General features: G+C 46.0%; 1 protein-coding gene across 4 annotated transcripts in view; it reads left to right on the plus strand.

The window, feature by feature from the left end:
• The window catches only part of SLC23A2 (solute carrier family 23 member 2), a 145,100-nt gene that overhangs the window by 82,809 nt on the left and 38,480 nt on the right, over window positions 1-23,811 (plus strand). For all 4 annotated transcript variants that reach the window (XM_044748853.2, XM_044748854.2, XM_070485612.1 and 1 more), the window contains 3 exons: window positions 6,048-6,164; window positions 8,360-8,517; window positions 23,680-23,768. In XM_044748853.2, coding sequence (XP_044604788.1) covers window positions 6,048-6,164; window positions 8,360-8,517; window positions 23,680-23,768 — 364 coding nt within the window. The remainder of the gene's footprint in view (window positions 1-6,047; window positions 6,165-8,359; window positions 8,518-23,679; window positions 23,769-23,811) is intronic.

Raw genomic sequence — 23,811 nt, forward strand, 5'->3', positions numbered from 1 at the left:
TGTTCTGTTCTTCTTTTGCATCTTTTAGGAGGAGTTTTAAAATTTTCTTCATTTGTATCTTTCACATTTCTCAAGTTTGTTTGTAGGTAGTTTATCTTTCCCATGTCTATTGGTAATTGAACGTTTTTGTTCATTATATCTACAAAACTTCTAACTGTTGACTTTTATATGTTAATTTTATATTCCCTTACTTTCCTGAATACCTAATTTGTTTCCATTTTATAACTTGGGCTTTCCAAGTATACACTCACGTCGTTTGCAAATAATAATAAGTTTACCTTGCTTTATCTAATTTTTTTAATTTTAATTTTGTTATCTAGATGAATTGGCTAGTACCTTTGGTAAAAGCAGCGGGGTGAGAATGGACATCCTTAATTTTGGTGGTTGTAGTGTCTATTAATTATGACAGTGGTTTTGGGCTTAAATAGATACATTTTACTATGTGAAGGAAGTGTTGTTATTCCTAATTTATTGAATTTTTCAAAATCAAGTATGGCTTTTGAATTTTGACAGATGCTGTCTAAGTGTTTAGAGATGATCCTGTGGTTTTCCCTCCTAGTATCTCTCAATATGGTGAATTATATCAGGCAGTCAATGTTGAACCATTAATGCATTTTTGAAATAAATCCCATATGGTCACAATATATTATTTTTTGTTTGTGTTGCTGGATTTTTAAAAATATTTATTTGGGATTTGAGCATTAATATTCCTGAATGGGGTTGGTCTCAGGTTTTTTGGAGGGAGTGGTGTCATCTTTGGAAGTGTTTTTTTTTTTTTTTTGCTTTTTCTCCGCAAATCCCCCCAGTACATAGTTGTATATTGCAGTTGTGGGTCCTTCTAGTTGTGGCCTTTGGGATGCCACCTTAGCGTGGCCTGATGAGCGGTGCTAGGTCCACGCCCAGGGTCCAAACCGCCGAAACCCTGGGCCACCGAAGCAGAGCGTGTGAACTTAACCACTTGGCCATGGGGCTGGCCCTAAGGGAGGTTTTGGTATCAGTATTATATTTGCTTCATAAAAGATTTTTGGGAGTGTTTATTTCCTTAACATGGGAATTTGAGTCTGTGTATAAAATATATAAATATTATATATAATATGTTAAAAGTATGTGTGTGTGTTTGTTAGAATTCCCTTTAAAATCACCTGAGTCTAGTGCTTTTTGACGTACCTTTGAGAACTTCTGTTTCTACTTTGGAAATCAATCAATTTGGGGCTTATTTTATTCTGGAGTCAGTTTTGGTAAAGTATTTTTTCTAAAAAATTGGCTCATTCTAATTTTCAAGTTTATTTACATGGAACTGAGCAAAATAGATTTTTTATGCTTCTTTGTGTGATTATTTCCGCTTTATTGTTCTAGTTTTGTATGTTTATCCTTTCTCCTCCCGCATTGCCCCATTTTTATTTCCCTGTATTAGCTAGTTTTTTTTTAATTTAAAAGAACTGAATTTTTGACTTAGTGCAGCTGCTTTTCTGTTTTCTAGTGTGTCTGTTTCTCTTTTCTTTATTCCTTCCTTTAGTTTTCCTTTTATTTTAGAACTTTTTTGACACATAGCTTGTGGCATGCATTGAAGTGTTTCTTATGGTTGGCTTTTTGTGGCTCTTCTACATAATTGAAATGAGTTAAATGTTTGTCACCTATCTTTTATTAGTTGTGGTGTCTTTGCTTATATTTTTGCCCATTTAATCTGCCATAAATTGAGAGCTTAATTTCCCATTACTGGTATCCTTTAGGTTTCTCCTATTATTTCTTGGATTTTTTACTTTATAAATATTGTCTTTCTTATTTTTATTGTTTTTTTTTGTTTTTATTTACTGATTAAAGCTTTTTAAATGGCATTTCTTTCCTCCTAGGTTCAAAATATTTTTGTTTTTGTGAAGATGCATGTTTGTTTGGGGTTTTTTTGAACTTGTTTTCTTCACACTGCATTGACCCTATTTCCTCTGGCTCTCTGGCTCTTATTTTTGGAGGCTTCCTTCATTGCCCCGGGAATGTGAGGCAATAAAAAATACGATCGTAGGGTCTCTGTGTGTGAGTGCTTTGTCCGCTGGTGGGCCTTGCCACTGAATACCCAGGTAGAGAACTGTCTTGTCACTGTGGGGTCTGTCGGCGTCAGCGTCTTGTCTCTGGGGCTGATCACTTCCTCGAGAAAGGAATCCTCTAGTCTCCTCCCGTGGGTGGCAGCCTGACTTCTGTAATCCGGCTTCTGGCTTTCTAGAAGCAGATGTGGATCCCACTGTTCATGTGTGTTTAACCCACATAGTGTTCCTGAGTCTGAAGTCTTTCTGGTTTATATTCTTCAAACAATACATTTGAAGGATGTGGATAGCAGTAGGCAACAGAGTGTCTGATTGGTTTGTGGAGTTAAAACCCATCCTCTTCCCATCCCCACTCTATCTTTTGCCTCCGAGCATGGACTCTTTCTGGGCTTCGGTTGATCAATAAGCTTACTTCTTCACACTCTCCCTCTGCAAGCACCCATGTTGTAGAATCCTTCCCTTTCCCAAATGGGTCACGATTCATGCAAACGGTTTACGTATTTCAGAAATGCATTAATCTCATTTCTCTTTCTCCTGTACTCTTTGTCCTTGTAGATTTGTGTCATTTATTTTTTCTGTGTGTTTTTAGGAGTTAGAGGAAATAACACATGTCGTCAATCTACTATGTTTAACTGGAACTCAAAAGCTGGTTGTTTGAAAAGACCAATGAAATTGATCTTTGGTGGACCTGATTAAGCAGGTCCAGCAGATATTAGCAGTGTGAAAGGAGATAGAAGAAGTGTACAAGAGAGTATTAACTGCAACTTTATGATAATCGATTTGAATCTCCCTAACAGAGATTGGCAGGTTACATCCTGCGAGACGAATCTGGCCCAACCCCTGTTTTCGTTAGGCAGCCATACTCATTTATTTACATACTGTCTCAGGCTCTTCTGTGCTACAGTGGCAGAGGTGGGTAGTTGTGACAGAACCATATGTTCCACACAGCCTAAAATATTTACTGTATAACTCTTTATAGAAAGTGCTTGCTGACTCCTGCTCTAGAGGAAATTATTTCCTAGAGAAAAAGAGACTGCACTTGGCCCCAAAAGTGCTAGACTACATAAATAACAATAGAAGAGATCGGAAAGGTTAACAATCTTAAGAAGGCTCCAGCCAGAGAGCTGAGTTCTGAGTTCACTAATCTTTGAAGGACCAGTAATTTCTCTGTTCTTTAGATTATTTCAGACCATACAATAAGATGGAAAAGTCTCTTCAAAATGACATTATCAAACTATTACTGTCATCTTTTAAAGAAACCTTGCTGTTGGAGGTTTTTGCTTTTGCAGTTTTGTAAAGTGGTTCGTATTGCTCATGCAGTGATCACTGAGTGTGGTGCCACAGTTTGCAGTGACCAGACACGTTCCTTCTGTCTCAGGGAGGGGCAGTGCGGCATTCGTCTCACAGGGTTAATTGATCCCCTTGACCACGCGGTTCCCTACTCTGTCGTCTTGATACCTTGCGTGGACATTTACATTAGTTCCATTTCTGAGCTGTAGAACCGCCTTCATTACCAAGAAAGATTTGTGTGTGTGTATATGCATAGACATCTTAATCTTAGCCTGCTAGACCTGAAAGAGGACAGCTGCAAAGTCTTTTCATTTCTGTTTATCTGTTTTATAGTTAAAACTAATTATTTCGGATCATTAGAATAATATTGCTTATAATCTTATTCTAACCAGTTGTACTAATCTATTAATTGTAGTTTTACTTTACTCTTTTTTCAGCTATTTCTTTGCTACTGTGTGAGCAGTAACCTTTCCCCCCGTGAGATCATAGATAACGTGATGGTGTGGAATTGGCCTTTGTACAGAGAGTCCAGTATCCATAGTTACCTCATGTCAGCAGAATGGTCAGCTGAGTTCAGGGCATTCCCAAGATGTGAGCCGGGAGTTCCCAAGTCAAGTTCAGTGATTTGCTAGAAGGACTCACAGAATTCAGAAAAGCTGTTGTACTCATAGTTGCAGCTTATTTCAGAGAAAGGATACAAATTAAAATCAGTCGAAAAAGGAGCATGGGGCAGGGTCCAGGAGACACCAGCACAAGCTTCCAGTTGTCCTCTCCCAGTGGAGTCGTGTGGGCAGCACTTAATTTTCCCAAAAATGATGTGTGACAGCCCTCAAGGAATGTTGCCAACCAGGGAAGCTCACTGGAGCCCTGGTGTCCAGGGTTTTATTGGGGATCAGTCATGTGGGTATGCTGACCATCTGTGTGGCTTTAGCCTCCAGCCCCTCCAGAGTCAGACTGATACCATGCAACCCAAGACCCCCACCTTAGAGTGCATCATTAGCATGAACTATTGGGGCAGCCCAAGGCTTCAGGTAAACAAATACATTCTTAAGAGGTAAGATATTCCAGGAGCTCAGAGCTTATCTACCAGGTGCCAGATAAGGGCCAAACCTTTGTTTGAAATGTGCAGGGTTTGGACACCCCAGACTCGCTGAGTTAATCCTTTGCTACACATCACCACGTATCGAATTCCTCACACACGTGTACTTTCTTTACCACCCCTACCAACAAATTTTTAAAAGACACACATAATCCATTTTAACCCATTCAACATGGCAAATCTGCCGATATCATTGTTTAAATGGAAGAAAAAGTTCTCTCTGAAAGGTCATGTTCAGTTCACATTTGGATTAAATCGGATGTCGACTTACAACAGACATGTACCTTCAAGTGAGCCTTAGGTGAGCCTGAATTACATCACTTCCTTTGTTCAAGGGTATTTGGCCCCCAAATCTCTGTTGCCCTGTGCATGGAAAATTGAGTGACAAACACATGGAGTCAGTATCTTTCCATGTACCAAATCCACTGGACAAGAGGACATGAATTGGGCTGGATATTGTCAAGGCTCAGAATGTCGTCATCTTTATCTTTTTTGAGGAACATCTTTTTTTTTTCTCCTGAGGAAGATTGTCCCTGAGCTAACATCTGTGCCCATCTCCCTCTGCTTTACGTGTGGGACGCCTCCCACAGCATGGCTTCACAAGTGGTTTGTCGGTCTGCACCTGGGATCCGAACTGGTGAATGCCGGGCCCCTGAAGCAGAACACACAAACTGCTGCGCCACTGAACCGGCCAGAGGAACGTCTTTTGATTTTATTTCCTGTTAGGCACTTTGTTAGGTTATAAAAGACAAAAAAAGAGATGTGCATCTCAGATTTCAAGAAATTGTTCTTAGGGTTTATAGAAGCCAGAGCAGTTTTGAGGGTATGTGGGGGAAGTTGGAGTTACCTTGAGTTTTCTGTTTCCCTCAGATACTGGAGGAGTTCTGAAGCGATGCTGAAGCTGAAGTTACTGGAAATGTTTAGACTATAACCTAAAGTGTCTGGTCTGTGAAGATTTTGGCATAAAAAGCTTGAACATTTAACGTTTAAAAAAAATCTTCAGTAATAGGGGGAAAAAGCAGGAAAAAAATAGTCCCCTAAACTATAAATACATTTTTAGTCTATTTTGTGAAGAAAATTTGACTCATTGTATCTGCACGCTTTTGACTCTTTCTCTCTTGGTCACCGTTGTGTCTGAGCAGTGGTGTTTTGATGGAAGGGTGTGGGCCTTTGTTTTCAGGTACAAGGACCTTTTCTTCTTGCAGGGAGGGGACGGGTAGGGGGGCAGATTAATGCTGTTTGAGAGCAGTTAGCATTTTGTATCATTTCTTTATTCGGGGCACCCCCCAAGGACTGCTCATGCCAAGGTATCACTTTGTGGTTTCAACCTGGGTGCTTTCCTCTCCACACAGGAGGTCCCCAGGCTCAGGGAGAAGCTCTGAGCAAGCTGGGTGCTCTTGGGATGAGTCGATGGCAAGGGACACTGAACCCCAAACCCTGAGGACGACTGCCGCTGAGCGAGTGTGCTTGAGTGTTGGGGCAAAGTAGCCAAGGCTTAATTTTACAGGAGAGTAGCAGCCACTTGATCAAGTTATTTTTCAGTAACAGTGGCCTGTTCTGAGCTGAGCGAACTTCAGTCCTTGCTTTTATTAAACAATTCCTCGTCTCCCCCTCGCGCACAGAGCTCTCTTGCGGAGACCTTGGATAGCACTGGCAGTCTAGACCCCCAGAGATCGGACATGATTTACACCATAGAAGACGTTCCTCCCTGGTACCTGTGCATATTTCTGGGGTTGCAGGTAAGGTGATTCCTTTAGGGTGTACCCACCAGCACATGTTTGAATTGCCTGTCTGGATTTTTTAAGATTTCAATTTTGATTTTTATTAATCGATGACTTTATTATGAATTACTCTTTTAAGAATGATGAATGGGAATTGTTAACATCAATTTCATAATCGTGAAAGGAAGAAAAGAACAGGAGGAGTAAGTTAACCAGGGAATGAAAGAAGGAAAATGTTCGGGGAGTAAACCAGAGAAGTGACATGGCAGGAAGGAGAAAAGATTGTAGAGATATAGACAGAGGGGAGGATGGAGGGAGGAGGAAAGAAGGAGTAGAGAAAAGAATTAGTGTTCACCTCCCATTCCTAGGTCAGCAATCCACGATCATGGTCAGCCCTGCCATGAAGTACAGGTGACACCGAAGTGCCACACCGGTCAGGACACACATGGGAGGTTTCAGTCTCATTTTTAAAGGAAGGCAAACTTTGCTGTGGTAGTTGTCTGCTGCAGCTTCTAGTGGAGGGGAGGGAAGGGTGGACAGGCTGGGCCACTGGCTGGGGGTTGCTGCCCTGGCCTGTGTTTGCCCTGGTTGTTTTAGCTTGGACCTTCTTCTGAGGTCTCACATTCCATTCTTCCATTTTTCTATTCTCAAGTTTGAATGATCAGTTCAACCTGAGGTATTTCAGATACTGAGGAGATTAGTCTCATTGCCCAGACAGGTTTATTCACTTGAAGATGGGGCTGTACCTGCCAACAGCTGATACTTTGGTCCAGTTTCCAGTGCCCTCACCCTTTCTTAGGTGTCAAAGCACTTGGCTAACCTGGACTGAAAGGAGTCTCATAAAGGATGAGTGGCAGCCAAAGGAGCTGAGTGGTCTTGGTGAATAATTTACCTTGACCTGAGCATCCCAAACTAGCATCAGGAAACTTGCTTTTTGAAATGTTTGTATTATAGGTGTTTCTAGAAGTCTTCCTTGGTCAAATCGGATTGGGAAATTCTGCAAGCATCATGCCCTTCTTTTTTTCTGAGGAAGATTAGCCCTGAGCTTACTGCTGCCATCCTCCTCTTTTCACTGAGGAAGACTGGCCCTGAGCTAACATCCATGCCCATCTTCCTCTACTTTATATGTGGGACGCCTACCACAGCATGGCATGCCGAGCGGTGCCATGTCTGCATCCGGGATCCGAACCGGTGAACCCTGGGCCACTGAAGTGGAATGTGCGCACTTAACTGCTGCGCCACCGGGCCAGCCCCGCATCATGCCCTTCTAGATGATACACAGTGCCCTTGAGCTTGTGAGCAGCTCTGAGAAGTCCTGGATGGAAGTGTTGTGTTCCCCATGTGAAACACCTATTAGGGTTAATTGGGCTTCATGGACTGCAAGCCACACATTTTGGTAAACATGAGCAGAAATGGGGAACTGTTGAGAAGAAAAGTAGGAAGTTTGCAGAGCAGAGGTAGAAACTGAACCAGCAGCCTCTGGGAGGAAGGGAAGTGAGCACTAGTGCTGGGAACATCCTGCCAAGGCTGCCAGGAGTCGGGGAGGGGCCCAAGGGAAGAGTGGGGCGGACTCTTTCTAGAGGATTCCTGCAGCTTCTATATGCCCTGAACTCTTCCCTGAGTGTCAAACAGTGCCAGACCGAAGAACAAGGTGGGAAACACCCTGAAAGAATTTTAAAAACCTGAAAGAATTAAAAAAAGAAAAGAATATAGATATAAAATTCTACATAAAATATTAGCAAATCAAAGTCCAGAAGAAAAATATAGCATGACTAACCTAGGATTTGTTTCAAGAATGGTTCAGTACAACACAATTTAAGTGAACAGATTAGAGGAGAAAGACCTCTGACTTTGGCAATCAATGCTGAAAAAGCGTGTAAAAAAAGGAAAGATTCCCAGTAAGAATTATGTAGTAAAACATCACCAGTGCTTATATTAAGTACTTTCTTTGTGCTGCTCTGGAGTCATGCGAGTAATAAGACAAATGAGTAATAAGACATGAAAATGAAATGAAAGAAATGAATGAAAAGGAGAAAGGCTGAGACAGAAATATGATTTGGCATATGATATGAGCATGTACCTAAAAAACCGTAGGGATTCTTCACGTGGGCTATTTTTTAAAAACAACGGGGGAGGGCAAAGTAAGGATAAAATAAGAAAAATAAATGAGGAAGGGTTTACTCTTTCTCCCTCCGTTTCCCTGTCGCCCACAGCACTACCTGACATGCTTCAGTGGCACAATTGCGGTGCCCTTCCTGCTCGCCGACGCCATGTGCGTGGGCTACGACCAGTGGGCCACCAGCCAGCTCATCGGGACCATTTTCTTCTGTGTGGGAATCACAACATTGCTGCAGACAACGTTTGGATGCAGGTGAGATTGGGGTACTAAACTGGGATGCTGAAGCCCCATAAGGCATTGAACAATGTCTAGGTTCACCTAGGACTGCTTGGAAGGACTGGCTAAAGTTGGGGGGAGTGTCCTAGTGGCCGTTGCCCCCCCGCCCCACCATATTTCTTGGTGGTGGTACCACTTCCCACCCAGTTGTGCCAGCTGGAAACTCAGAATGATAGCTCCTTCCGTCCCACCAGCTGGTAGGGCAGGTTCTTTCTCCAGTACCCCCTACCCACCCTCATTCCTTTAGTTCAGGCCTGGACTGTTCTACTAGGTTGCCAGTTGGTTTCCCTGCCTCCAGGGCTACTCTCCTCGCCTGGCTCTGTGGCTCTGTGCACTGCCCCCATGCCGTCCTTCTAACATTCGCATCTTCCTTGGTGCTGCCAGGCTGCAGCCCCACTCTCTTTAAAAACCAGGATGTACCCACCCTTTAGGCTTCTCCCTTGCTCTCTGTCCCATCACCCTTCCAGCTTCCTCTGAGCCCTGCCCTCCCCTTCCCCGCACTCACGCTGGATGAGCTCCTCCCCAAGTCTGCCCTGCTGTTTCTCCTTCCTGTGCGTGTGCTCCCCAGCAGCTGGTAAACCCTGTGCATCCTTCCAGTCCAGCTTGTCCTCTCCCCTTTGTGAAGCATCCCTGACTCCCCAAAGCCTCCGTGTTCTCGCCTCTGAATTCCCACACGTGCGTCTTGTGTACATTCTCTAATGTGGCTCTTATTCCAGTTTCTCCTCTTTTATTTGCGTCTTTCCCCCTGGATCCTGCTCCCCTCCTGATGCCAGGGGTCCAGCTGGTTCACCTTCGCATCCCCAGCCCCCATCTTCAGTGGGTGTGGAGCTGGCATAGGAGGGAAGAGAACCATCCTTTCCTGCTCCTCCTGCAGGCTTGCTTTGTCCTCTCCCAACCTCTTCTGCCCTCTTCACAGTGCAGCCTCTTCCTTTACCCTGGGGCTCTGGTCAAGGGGAGGAGCCTGGGGGGCCAGGACTGTGCTCAGTGGGAGGGCAGCAGGGTAAGCTTGCAGGTTCTGTCTCCTGCTCCATTAGAGACAATCTGCTAGGGAAGTGGGTGCAGAGGCAAAGGGCAGAGAAGGCAGCTTGGGAATCATGGATATTCCAGTGAGTCAAGGTCTTCAGGGACATCGAGACAGTTGCCCCCATTTGGGGGGACGGGAGAATATGGGAGAACAGTGAGCAGGTTAGGGATTCTGGTTGGCAGCACAGGCAGCATCCTGGGAAGTGAGGTGACAGCTCCTTGCAGGTCTGCTGATGGAAGGCTGTGGGGCTAGCCAGCTCTCGGAGTTCTCAAAACCCCAGCCCCTGCAGGATGGCCTGCAGCCACCATGCTGAGCAGATCCCTTACCTTGGAATGGGATTGCGGGGGGTCTCCTTAGGGGACCCCTGAGGGGAGGGGCAGGGTGTCATTGACCTGCTAGGGGAAGGAGATGTGTTCTGGGCGTTCCAGGAGGGCTTGATTCATTTTCTTAGAGCCAGGTAGTTGGATTTGGCTGGCATCATCTTTCATTATTTTGAAATGGCATTCAAGGTTCTGTATTTCAAGGCCAGGATAGATTAAAAAGTTTTGTTGGCTGACTTGGGGGCCTTACCTTGTACATAGGGCACTGGTTTTTCCTAAACAGCTGACTCGTCACGGGGCTGGTAGCACAAACCATCTGTAACTGGGCAGTGCCTGTAGTCGGGAATTGTTGGCTGACTTGAAGGGGGGAATGAAAGCTGTCTTCTTGTGGTGCAGTGTGTACCGCGTGCAGCGCTGCCCTGCTCTCATGCGGAGGAGGCTGGCACTGCCCCACAGATGGACCTGGGAGGGCTGGCCACAGTTGCCTGATGGTGACACAGTAGGGAGGGCTTGGGGAACTTTCGGTGAGTGCTTTTGGTTATAGGACACCCTCCTACCTATCGTTGGGGCACAGGAGACCTAAACAGAGTGGCTTGGGTCAGTGCAGTTTGCCTCTCCCTCCCGCTCCAAAGGAGCAGTTGAGCTGAGAAGGAACAGGAAAGGGAGTTGACACACCTGCTGGGATGGCTCAGGCCCCAAGATACAGCCCTGCAGCATGCATGCGCGTGCATACATTCGTGCATGCACGTCCACGCGCGTGTGTCTGCGCTCTGCCCAGGAGGCTCGCTGAGAGCAGCTTTCCTTGCTGTTTTGTGGCAGATGTCAGGGAAACCCCACCTATGTCTTTGGGTGGTGTGAGAAGCAGTGGGTCCCACCTTCAGCGTGGTGTGGCCAGCTGCTTAGCTGTCAGTTGGGAGGCGGGTGTCATGTCTGCTAACCCTGTTATTAGTGAATATGTGCTGCTGGGGTTTGGTGCGGTTTTGTCTTAGGACATGGGTTTTTCTGTGGCTGTTGGGGTGTGAGATGGTGTCCATACTCTTAACCTGGGAAAAGAGGAAGAGAAAAACACTGACTCAGTCCCACAGATACTTAGTGAACCCTCTCTGTGTAAGGTGCTGGGTGACTGGGCCTGACCATGGCGGTGATGACGCAAATCCGTGCCCCACAGCATAAAGGGTGGCATCGGGGCTTTGCAGTAATGTCCTGCTGGGGACTTAAAGGGACAGTCACAGAGGAGGTGGTAGCATGTGAGATGGGTCTTGAAGACTCAGTTGGCTCTGTAGCTCTCGGCCAGGAGCGTTGAAGGAGCATTTTCCATCCTGGGAAGTGTGGGGGCAAAGGCAGGAAATCATGGCCTAGTGAGTGACTTCCCTGACCAGAGCCTAGAGGTCAGGCTGTGGGCCAGACTCCAGGGCTGGGTATTACTGAGGTCCGTGTGAGTGATGAGTTTGGCTCTAGCCCACATTCTGGAGGGCCCTTCCTGCTTTTGATCCTTAGACGGAAAGAGCAGAAGCCTGGGGTGTGCCATGTTTGCCTTGATTAAAGAATCTTTATGACTGAGTGAATTGAAGCTGCTGCCTTTGGGCTGAGGCGGAGTGAGGGAGCGCCCCACCCACCATGACATCTGCCCCGCCCACACTCCTGGCCCCTGGCGCCAGCGCACACGCTTACCTCTTGCTCTGCTCCTCTTTTGCTAACAGTACTTCTTCCTTCCTGAGATCCTTGCTTCCAGCTCCTGTCCAGTAGCTAACAGTGAGAAGGCCCTCAGTGGCATGGTTTCCAGCTCCTCCAAAGCCTCAAGCTGTTCTTGACCCCTTCTTTTCACTGTTTGTCCAGTGTATATTGGAGGGCCAGCTGTGCGAAGGTGAACCCAGATGGTGAGGTGGGTGGGGCATTTCCCTCCTTGCCTGGCTGCTCACCACCTCTGGGGCTTGTTGCTGCACCTGTGGATTCCTGTGTCCCATCTCCCCCATACCCTGCATCTCTCTGTTGTTCACCCCTTTCTGTTAGAGTTCTGACTCCTCTTTCCCCATTTGTCCTCTCCTTCCGCTGTGCCTGAAGAGGCAGGGCTCCCTTGTCCAGCTGAATCACCTCTCATGCCCTTGGCTGCAGGTTTCCTGTGGGTTTTGTGAGAGAAGAGCAGAAATCCCAAGAGTGGCAAATATCCCACTACACCACGCCCGCCCCCTCCTCCTTGATATTTGTAGCAGGGCAAGGTGGGCAGTCAGGCCGCAGTTGAGTGAGGACCCACCTCTGGTACTCACACACCCAGCACTTACTCAGGATGGGGTTGGGGGTCTAGTCCAGCGGCCTCACAAAAGTCGGTGCTGTTCAGAGCTGGCCGCATTGCCGGTGCTAGTTAAAATCAAGTTGTGGGATATTTTACTGATAACCTGTAATCCCATGGGCAGTCGGAACCTACAGTTCCCAGGGTAAAGCGTTAGCTGTCAGCATGTGGCAGACGATGGTTTCTCCTGCCTTCACTCACGGGGGAGCGGACCGAGCAAGCCTGAGGAGTTAGAGGGACCTGCACAGCATCACGACCTTGGACAGATGACCTCTCCAGCTCTCAGTTTCCTTTTGTGACAATGAGAGGAGGCTCTTCCTAGGCTGTCCTGTGGACATTTTGCCATGATTGTGTTTCTGTAGATTATTATAAGCTTCCTAAAATACATTTGGCAAGTTGTCGAGTATGAGTAAGAGAAGAGCCTTTTAGTTCTGCTAGATGCTAAATGGACCCTCATCCTAGGCTGTGAATGATCCTCTGATCAGACTTGTGCATGGGCTTCCTGCTCACAGCAGGGTCAAACAGATGAAGCAGTTGGGGCAGAGGGTGTGGAAGGCTGGGACGATGCAGGAGGCAGGGGCCGATGCAGCCGAGAGTGGGGTTCGTTCCCAGTGTCCCAGCCTTGAGGAGTGCGGTGGACCTGCACGTGGTGTTTTTGCAGTTTGGCACTCCTTTCCTTAGGCTTAGAGCAGCAGCGGGAGAAGGTTTTCATGTTCAGTTTTCCTGATTTCTAGGACAGATTTTCAGACTTTTCCAACTGAGTGGTTTGCTGTGTTGTGTCTGAGTTCTCTACGTTTCTTTAGGTATTTGCCTACCACCTGCTGAGTACTCAGTGCTCCATCACACTGGATGCAGTGGGTACGGGGGCCTAAAGACCAGCCCTGCCTTTGAGGAGGGGGCCCTTTATTCGGAGGCAGCTAAGACGACTGCTGGTCTAGAGCAGAGGCAGGAAGAGCGTGAGCATCCCGACCTGTGGGCTGTGGCCAGGTCGTCCCTCCTCTTTTCACATGGGCACCCTGGTGAAGGGGGCACTCTGTTCCTGGAAACCTGTTTGTTCCATGAAAATAACCAAAATTAACAGGGAAACAGTGAAGGCAAAACAGACCGTATGCCTTTGCAAACCTGAGCACAAGCTTAGAAGGCCAGCGTTAAGATGTCACCTGGTAAACACTCTTGGGGGTGTGTTTTTCATGGGCTGGGCTAGCTGAGGCCACACAAACCATGTCTGATGCAGCGTGTGCTGCAGACCCTCCTTCCTTCTCTGCGCATCTCCCCTGGCATGAAAGTGGTTTCCTTCCTCCAGGGACCATGATAGTTTTGAAATGGAAGTCACGGCTCTCAGCTCCAGTTGTGTGACGTCTGTGGCTTTAGGGCTTCCCAGAGCCTCTGCCTGCTGGGGGTGGGCGGTTTCTGCAATGGCTGCTTCTTCCACCTTCCTCCTCCCCACCCTGCCTTTCCTTCTTCCTCCTCCCCTTTGACCTTGATCCCCTGCACTTCGCTTTCAATGGGGTCTTCATTGCCAAGTTCCCATGAGTGAGGTTTCAACTGTTCTCCTCATTCTGGCTGATTTGTGATGTTAATCCCAGCTACCCCTTGGGCTTGTTCCAGGAATTAGTACAAAAATTTTAAAATCCTGAGAGATCAGGGCAGAGTTGTTCAGACTCCCCCCGACCCTGATGTTGGCCGCCTGACCAGTCACACCTCCCTGGCTGCAGGGAGAACTCCTTAGCTGATGCCTTATCTTGGCTATTGCTGCCTTTTCCAACAGAGACCAGGTCTTGCCAGCAGCTCTGAGCTTCCCAGAGTCCCTGCCCCTGCCTCTGCCTCTAGGTGTCAATGCAGAGCTGGGGGTGAAGGACGGCCCTCTGGGACCCTGCCCCTTGCCTGCCACGCTGGCCTTCCGCAGCCTTCCCTGAGGTGTGGCAGGCACTGTGTTTGTGGGGCTACCTCCAGCCCTTTGCTCCAGACACCTCTTGGAAGCATCACTGTGAGCTCCCCATCAAGAGACAAGACTGTAGATGGGGTGCGCCCCTCCACCCCACCCCCAGAGGAATCACTCCTGGCCATCACAGCTGGCTGTACCCAGACAGAACCTGTCTTTGCTGAGAAAAAGTAGAATTTTGGCTAAGAGAGTCACTAGCCGGTGCAGCAACCTGATTGTCTGCCCTGAGGAGAGAGCGCCCTGGCTTCCATCCCTGGGTTCTGGGGGCCTGCACGTGGTGTGTGCTCACTGAGTATGGGGCGCTGAGGTTCCAGGATACTTCCAGGTCTCAAGTCCTGGTCTTTGAACTCTTAACTATTGATAAAACTTAGAAGAATGGCGGGATGCAGTGATTAGACTGGGGTGGGGGACACTGGGAATTCCCCCCCACACGCATTCTGTTTCTGCATGTGTATTTGTTTGGAGTGTTGTGCAGTTTTTTGAACCAGTTGAAAGTGAAGTTGCAGACAGCATGCCAGCTCCCTGCTAAATACTCGCCTAGGTTTGAGGGTCTCCTGTGTAACCATTTAGCTCTCTGAGAAAGTTGAGTCATTCTGTCATATCCTCTAATGTGCAATCTGTATGTAATCCCCCAATTTGTCTCTAAAACATCTTTTGTAGCTGTTCTCTCCACCTCCCAGAACTGGATCCAGTTAAGTGCATGTGGTTAATTTGTTTGTTGTGTCTCTTTGGTCTCTGTTAGACAATCCTCGCCTTTTCCCTCCAGATCATTGCCTTATTAAAGAGTCCAGGCCAGTTGTCCTGTCGAGCGTCCCGTGGTCCGAATTTGTCTGATTGTGTCCTTGTGGTTGTATTTGATTTGTTCCACAATGCCCTTAATTGTTGTAAACTGGGAGATAGGGCCAGAGGCATGGTTGATTCAGGGTGAACGTTTTTGCCAAAATTACTGTGTAGGTGACAGCAAGCCCTTCATATTCTGTCATGTTAAGAAGGCACATAAAAGTAGGTTGTAGGGTTTTTTCCCCCAAAATAAAAAAATTATTGTCCATTTAACTCAAAAAATTTTAGATAGTACATTCAAGAGATGGGGGCCAGTGAGAACCTGGAGGTAGTGACCTCAGAGGAGGGAGCTTTGCCTCACTCCCCTACAGCTGCATCGAGGGGCTGTGGCCTCAGAGGTGGCATCAGTGCCATTCCACCATTTACCAGCCATGTGACTTTGGGCAAGCTGCCTGGTCTCTCACAGCCCGCTCCCCTTGTCTGTAAACTGGTAATAATGATGAAATTGTTAGTGAGCAACGCTTGACACCTGTCCGCACTTGCCTGTTGGCTCTCATTATTTTAGTGATCCTTCTGGAAGGAAAGGCGGTGGCTAGGTGCGAATGAGGCAGAGGGGAGTGCAGTGGGCAAGGGCTGGACGCCTGCAGGAGCGGCATGTCCTTGGTGAGTGTAGCAGGTGGTTGGGTGTGCTCCTCGGCCACACTGCCGTGAGGTTTGCTCCTTCAACTCTGGATTTTCTGGGTGGTCTCCCTCCTTCAGTAATCATGCTCTTTCTCTGTTTGCTAATATTTCTCATGCTCCAGGGGACGAGGAGACTGACTGAACCCTCTTAGTATGTGTGTGTAGGGTTAGTGCATTTAGTTCTCCACGATCTTTTTTCTTTGACCGTCACCTTGCACTTGCCCTGCACACTCCCATATGCTCTGAATGGCTCATCCTCTTCCCTTTTCTCCTTCCTTTTTGGGCAGGTGACTGCCCTGGCATAGCTGGACGGGGATAGAGCAGCACCCAGGAGTAGGGGCTAGAGCTTCTCGCCGGCTACCAGGACGGAAGTTCTTCTCTCTCCTTTTTTAAAAAGTTTTATGTTTTTTGTAACTATTTGCCATAACTCTACTATTTTAAGGAAGATGCTGTTATTCTCCACCCATTTCCTCTCCCAGAGACATTTCGTAAACATAATTTAAAAAAAAAAAAAAATTTTTTTTTTCTGCTTTATCTCCCCAAAACCCCCCTGTACACAGTTGCATATCTTAGTTGCATGCCCTTCTAGTTGTGGGATGTGGGACGCCTCCTCACGTGTCCTGACGAGGGGTGCCATGTCCGCGCCCAGGATCTGAACCCTGGGCCGCCACAGCGGAGCGCGCGAACTTAACCACTCGGCCACGGAGCCGGCCCCTAAACATAATTTTTTTTAACTCTTATCTATCGAGGGGTAATTGATACACGGTAAAATTTACTCTTTCGCATGTGCAGTGGGATGAGTTTTTCCCATGTCTGTAGTCCCATAACCACCACAACCAACAGATAGAAGAGTGCCGCACCTCAGAGTTCCCTTCTGCCTCTTTGTGGCTGGCTAGATCTTGAAGTAATAAAAGTGTCTTAGACTCATAAACCCTTGATCTGCAGTAGTTGATAGTATTGTGCTTGAAAAGGAGGTTATCAAAATTGTATCCACCCGGCCCTCCTCTGTTCCTGTGCTCTCTGGGGAGGAAGCTCCTGCTGTGAGCTGTGGGTGGGGGAGGAGCTGCTGGCTGCTTCCCACCAAGGTTCTCCAGAAGTCCCTCTCGTTGGAAGTGTTGACCAAAATAGTTCATGTAATCTTGGTATCTATCGGTAGGACCAGAATAACATGAACTTGAAGATGAAGGTTACACTTGCTGTTACTTTGAATTTGAGTTTTCTTTGAATTAACTTAAAATGGATTAGAGAGCCAAATGTAAGAATGATGAAAATATATAAATATTAGAATAAACAAGGATGAATTTCTTTATAACCTAGAAGTAGGGAAAGATTTAAACTAGGACTCACTCACTCTCCAGAAACAATAAAAGGATGTGATGATTTGATGACATTAAATATAAAAAACTTTTTAAACTTTGCATTGTGAAAATATATCATAAACAAAAATGACAAACTGGAGAAAATATTTATAACATATTACAAAGTGTAATATTTCTAATATAAAAAAGCTCTGAAAAATCAAAATTAAAAAATACCAAAAAACATATGGAAAAAGGGGCAAAAGACATGAACAGACAGTTCACAAAAAAGTTATATAATGGTCCTTCACCTTATGAAAGGATCATCAAATTGACTTTTTAATAAGAGACATGCAAACTCAAGCTACCCTGAGATACCGTTTCTGACCTTTGTCAGATTGACAAAAAATAAAAATTTTGACAAGTCACTCTGATGGCAAGTCTGTGGAAGAGCAGATATTCTTACACATTGCTGTATGGGCAAAAAATAGTTCAAGCCTTTGAAGAGGAGTTTTACAGTACAGTCATGTGCTGCATAACGACGTTTCAGCCAATGATGGACTGCATATATCATGGTGGTCCCGTGAAATTAGTACCGTAGAGCCTAAATGTGTGGCAGGCAGTACCATCTAGATTTGTGTAAGTTCACTCTGTAATGTTCACACAATGATGAAATCACCTAATGATGCATTTCTCAGAATATATCTGCATTGTTAAGTGATGCGTGACTGTATCTAGAGTACATGTGCATTTACCATTTGATCCAGCAGCTCCAATTCTAGAAATTTACTCTCCTACAAATGCAAAATAATATGCAAAAAATTATTTATTGCTATACAGTTCATAATGACAAAATATTTAACATGACTTAAATGCCTATCTATAGGAGACTGGCTGTTTCTGTACATCATACAATGAAATCCTATGCAGCCCTGAGGAAGAATGAGAAATTGCTCTACGAACTGGTATAGAGTGAGTTCTAAGATATATTGAAAAAGCAATTTACAAAAAAGTACATATATGTGTGTGTGCATACATATATGAAGAAATAAAGATTAGTTCATTAACTATAGTGGGTAAGTGGGAATGGGGTGGAGGGGATAGGGATGGGAGCAAGACTTTCCTGGTGTCTCTCTTCATATAGGTTGATTTTTAAACTGTATAAATGTTCAACATATTCAAAACATAAAATCTCTAAGGATGAAGAAAAGCAAAGCAAACGTAAGATTGAATACACACAGAAACAAGTGAACGTAACCTTATGTCAAACTGATAACCATGCAGAGAAGATAATTCAGTACTTAGAACATAGTACTTTGCACACCCTGAATGGGATATATTCTAACGACAAAAAAAAAATACAGAGAAATCTTAGACTTAGTAGTCTTAGTCTTGTTAGTAGTGACATTGGTGTAATTCTGGAACTGTGTTGTACGATGTTATAGGATAGAACAAATGAATAAGTATGTTGCTGATGTTGGAAATCAGGATGCTCAATGTAGGAGAAGGAGAGATAAGAATATGGGCAGAAAGAAGGTAATTCAAGGTATTGGATTGAACTGGAGGTGTCATTATGACCCCATGATTCAAAAAAGAATTGTATCTCTGTTCACTAACTAAATGCCACCCCAGTAACAACGAGGCCACCTAGTGTTCAGATCTTGGTTTCTAAATACCGTTCTCCGTTAGAATGAACCAGGGCTCCGTTAGAATGACGAAAATATCTAAAACTAATAGCAACAAATGTTGGAGAGGTTGCGGAGAAAAAGGAACCCTCATACACTGCTGGTGGGAATGCAAACTGGTGCAGCCACTATGGAAAACAGTATGGAGATTCCTCAAAAAATTAAAAATAGAACTACCATACGATCCAGCCATCCCCCTGGTGGGTATTTATCCAAAGAACTTGAAGTCAGCAATCCCAAAAGTCCTATGCACCCCAATGTTTATTGCAGCACTGTTTACAATAGCCAAGACGTGGAAGCAACCTAAGTGTCCAGCAACAGATGAATGGATAAAGAAGATGTGGTACATATATACAATGGAATACTACTCAGCTGCAAAACAGAACAAAATCATTCCATTTGCAGTAACATGGATGGACCTTGAGAGAATTATGTTAAGTGAAATAAGCCAGCGAGAGAAAGATAATCTGTGTATGACTCCACTCATATGAGGAATTTAAAATTATGGACCAAGAACAGTTTAGTGGATACCAGGGGAAAGGTGGGGTGGGGCGTGGGCACAAAGGGTGAAGTGGTGCACCTACAACATGACTGACAAACATTAATGTACAGCTGAAATTTCACAAGATTGTAACCTATCAATAACTCAATAATAATAATAAAAAAAACCAATGCTGCAATGAAAAAAAAAAAAAGAATGAACCAGGGCTCCTTGGAGAAGTGGTGGGCTCCAGGGCTGGGCCTGAGAACAGTACAAATTGAGCCTGGAGCATCTTGTGCCAGAAAGCAGGGAACTGCTTGAAGAATGAGGAGGAGAGGGGGGTGTTATGTCAAAAAGAATGGGAACCTACTTGAACAGGCTGCTTTGGGCAGATTTGAGACAATTTAATTATTAAAAAGAATAGTCATGGTAATGAATTATAAAACTGAATAAAAATGGAATCCATGAGTTCACTGATGTTCAAAAAAGAAAAAGAGATAAGGTTGGACAGAAAGAAAAGCTCTTCTTTACAAAAGGATGCTAATTAATAAAAATGGATGAAATGATAAAGTTGAAAAATTATAATTTTTAAACCCACTGTGTAAGAATGTTAATAAGCTAGTGGGAATATAATATTCGCCCTGGAGCCAACCACAAGATGAGTGGGGTCACTGAAGCAGGTGGAGCCATGCCATACCTGCCTGTTGGCATGCCTTCTGAGAATACTTTTGGGGTTAAGGTCAGCTTTCCCAGTTCCCCCAAAGTGATGGTGTCAGAGCAAGGTCCTTCAACTTTCCTCTTGCCTGCGGGAAGAATGCAGGGCATTTGCTGTCTGGTGCCCTCTGACCTTCACCACATCAGCTCCCTGCGCTCCCACCCACAGTAAGGTGTCTGCAGCTTTCCGAGCATTCCTGGGTCTGTTGTGTGGCTCTCCTCTTGTACCTGCTCTTCTCTCTGCCTGGACTACTCATAACCCCTAGCATATGTGTGAAATGCTTCTCATCTGTTAGCGTAAGTGACTGCTCCTACACACTTCTCTGGGATCTCACACCGTCCTCATCAGTGCCCTTCAGGTGTAGCCATGATTAGTGTCTCTTTCACACAGCAGAAACCACTCAAGGGCCCCAGAGCAGTTTTTTCCATCGTTGTAGCTGCTTATAATTGTGCCCGTGTCTAGCAGATGCTCAAGAAATGGTTACCAAGTGACCCAAACGATAATCCCTTCATCTGGCAGAAGGACTGGCAGTCTTTGCTGTGCCTGGTGCCTCAGCCTCCCCTAGAAGTCATTGTTGAGGATGCAGATTCGAGGACCCCACTTGCAATTCTGATGAACTAGGACTAGGCGGGATGTGGACATCTCCATTTTTAACCAGCATCCCTAGGGAATAGGGACAGCTTCCTGGTGACTAGGCGGGTGACTTGCAGAAATCATGGCCAGAAAGTCCTAAGTTGTAGCGGAGCACATTACACATTTAACAGGGAGATCATGAGATATTTCCTGCAAGAGATTGTATTTTCTCTATGCCATGAATGATGAATAAAAATTGAATATTCAGTGAGTTGATGACGAAGAGAAGAGATAAAGGCTCAGAGGCAAGGACTGCGTGGGTGGAGGGGAGGTGTGTGAAGGGGGTGCTGAGGGAAGAGGCTGGGGAATGGGGTTAGGGTCACCTGGGTACCGAGGAGGAAATGGGGCTCCTCCAGCAGGGTTCTGAGCAAAGTGAAGGACTTGGGTGGGCTGGTCAGGTTCTTCTGCCGTCCTGGGGCTCGAGCCTGACGCAGGAATGTGTCGCCACAAAGGTGCCTGTCTGCTCAGCTTTTCTCTTACATTAGAGACATTCTTCTGCAAAAATTCACCACCTCCTCACATATGTAAGATATGCTTTCCCTGTAGACAAAGTTGGCAAACGTTTTCTGTAGGGAGACAAGCAGTAAATATGTTAGGCTCTGTTTGTGACTGCTCGACTCTACTGTCACAGCATGAAAGCAGCTGCAGGTGACGTGTAAGTAAGTGAGGGTGGCCATGTCCTGGTAAAACTGCTCAGAAACAGGTGGTCTGCCAGATTTGGCTCGTGGGCTGGTTTCCCAGCCCCTGGTCGAAAGAAAGGCACGGTTTAATTTGTTTCCTTACCTGTCGTCAGCACACGATAAAGAGCAGAGAGTCTTGTCTGCTTGGGGAGGCTGGGGCCTGAGGTTTGGGTGATGGTGTGAGTGAGGCGCCGAGGGAAGAGCCCTGCGATTGACCAGCGTCATGCTGGGCAAGTGCCTGAAGAAGCCACTTTATCAGATGAGGATATCAAGTGCTTTACCATCCTCACTCTTTTTCTTGGAAAATTGGCTTTGTTGATTGTGATTCAGGCAAGCTCTCGCCTAAGGAAGTCATGTGCTCTTGTTGCAACTTGCCCTAAGAATATTCCAGTTATGCTAGTGATTTATGCCGCTGGGTATGGAGACCACACTTGATGCTGGGTCCTTACTGCTGTACAGCCGCTGCTTGTCCCTCAGCCCGTACTGCTTGTGGCAGGCCCTGTGCACGGCTGAACGGTCAACACGTAAGCTGGCATGTGCAGCCTTTTCCAGACCATCTTGGGCAGCTTTGTCTGGGGCAGCACTTGTGGGAATTCTCTATTAGCACCCACTTTCAAAGGAACCCGGGGTCCTGGTGGCGTGAAAATGAGTGAGTGCTTTGCAGCAGTGCTCTCAGGGCCGGTGGTCAGGGTTAAGCCAGAAAATCCTTGCCCTGAAACATGCCCAGGCAATGGTCAGGTGAAAACTGAGGGCAAGAACAGTTTGTGTCACTGGGAGTGGCTCTCAGAGCCGGTCTTCACTTTCCCACATCCGATGAGTCGCCAGTGCAGTGTTGATTGCAGCCTTCCTTGGGACTGGATCTCTGAATGCAGCCCGTATCACGTTCTCTAGGATGCATTGCTGGAAATTGGAAATGATAGTAAAACAGATAGATGCCATTTGGACCACTTGAGATGGCATCCATTCCTAATGAGGTGCTGGCCTCCCTTTACCCTTTCAGCACATTTCTGAAAAATTGTGCTGAAGGAATTTTTGTAAATGAAACAGTGTTTTTTCCCTTTGATACACGTTCCAACTCCAGGTGACCTTCACTTCCACTTGTGACGATAGTATGCTCTGGGCCCCTCTGACAGGTAATTATAAATGGATGGTTGGTGGAGGGCATGTCCATGTGAGTGGCATCCAGTCTGTACTGTGTGGCCTGCCTCCGTGTCTTAAAGCCAGCATCCTGCCTACTCTCAGTTGATTTTGTCGCATGATTAAAATGGCCAGGAGAACAAAAGAATCTTGACCCTCATCTGGCTCGGAATGGTGTGTGCCAGCTCTGGACTCATAAAGCAGCTGCTTGTCCTTCAACTAGACCCCCTCCCTGTCTCAGTCCAGTTCCTGTTTCATTCAGGGCAAGATGCACTGTCAGCTCAGAGGAGAGCAGGCTGGAGTCCCCGACTGCTGGCCAGGACAGTGATACAAGGCTACTTGTGGGTATTGGAGAAGGATCTGGACGTCTGGGAGTTCCCAGTCCTGCAAACAGAGGGAGCCAGTTTTATATTTTACCCTGAAAGTAATGTTAAAAAAAGTTATTGAGGAGCTGGCCAAGTGATGTGGTGGTTGAGTTTGCGCACTCCGCTTCAGCAGCTTGGGGTTCGCAGGTTCCGATCCTGGGCATGGACCTACACACCACTCATCAAGCCGTGCTGTGGTGGTGTCCCACATACAAAGTGGAAGAAGATTGGTACAGATGTTAGCTCAGGTACAATCTTCCTCGCCAAAAAACGAATAGTTATTGGGTTCTCATGGTAGCCCATGAAACCACCTTAATACAACTGTAGCTGCAATGCTGTACATTTCCAATAAAAGTCCAAATCTTTTGAATTTGAGTAGCTCCAGTGTTCATAAAGTCATTATGAAGTACCTAAAATAAAATTGAATGATGGCATTTGAGGATGTCTGCATCTAGTTTGAGGATATAGACAGGAAATTTAACCAAGAGTCTGTAAGCTTTTTGGGTCCTTTAAAAACAAGAGTTAGAATACTTTTGAGTGTTTTTTATGAGTAAGCAGTATATTGTATCTCCTCTTAATTTGTAACGTAACAGCTTTCCTTTTCCTTAATAGGTCTAGATCACTAACGTGACTTTAATGCTTATCTTCTGTGATTTAGGGCAGTTTTTGACTTATAAAATGGAACAACAGAGGGAGATAGATTTGTTCCCCATGGTAACTGATAAGACTTTGAAAGGGAGGAGGAGGGTGGGAAGATCGAGGACATACAGTGGTGTTTAATAAGGAGCTCACCAGCTCAGCAGGACAGAGTCCCGCAAATGCCTGACATCCCCCACTTGCAAGGGGAAAGGTGGTGATGGCAGGGGCTGGGGTTGGGGTGCCCACCCTGGGGCTGTCTGCGGGGAGAGCCGCAGGAGGGGAGGACGGAGAGGCCAGCGGCCCCGGCTGCATGGCAGAGGCGATCTTTGCAGATGGGGCTCTTTCTTCCAGGTGTGTCTGCATTTGCTCATGTGCTGTTTGTCTGTGGAAAAGACTGTTAAGCTGTCAAATAGTGAACTACCTCGGTAGTTCCTGACGCCGTGATCATGGTTTTGGTCTCGTTTCTTTTAGGTTACCCCTGTTTCAGGCCAGTGCTTTTGCATTTCTGGCCCCTGCTCGAGCCATCCTGTCTTTAGATAAATGGAAATGTAACACCACAGGTAATTGCAGCTATTTCCACGTATGTCATTGGGGGCCTTTGAT

This window comes from Equus asinus, chromosome 15 (assembly GCF_041296235.1).
Source record: "Equus asinus isolate D_3611 breed Donkey chromosome 15, EquAss-T2T_v2, whole genome shotgun sequence".
NCBI lineage: Eukaryota > Metazoa > Chordata > Mammalia > Perissodactyla > Equidae > Equus > Equus asinus.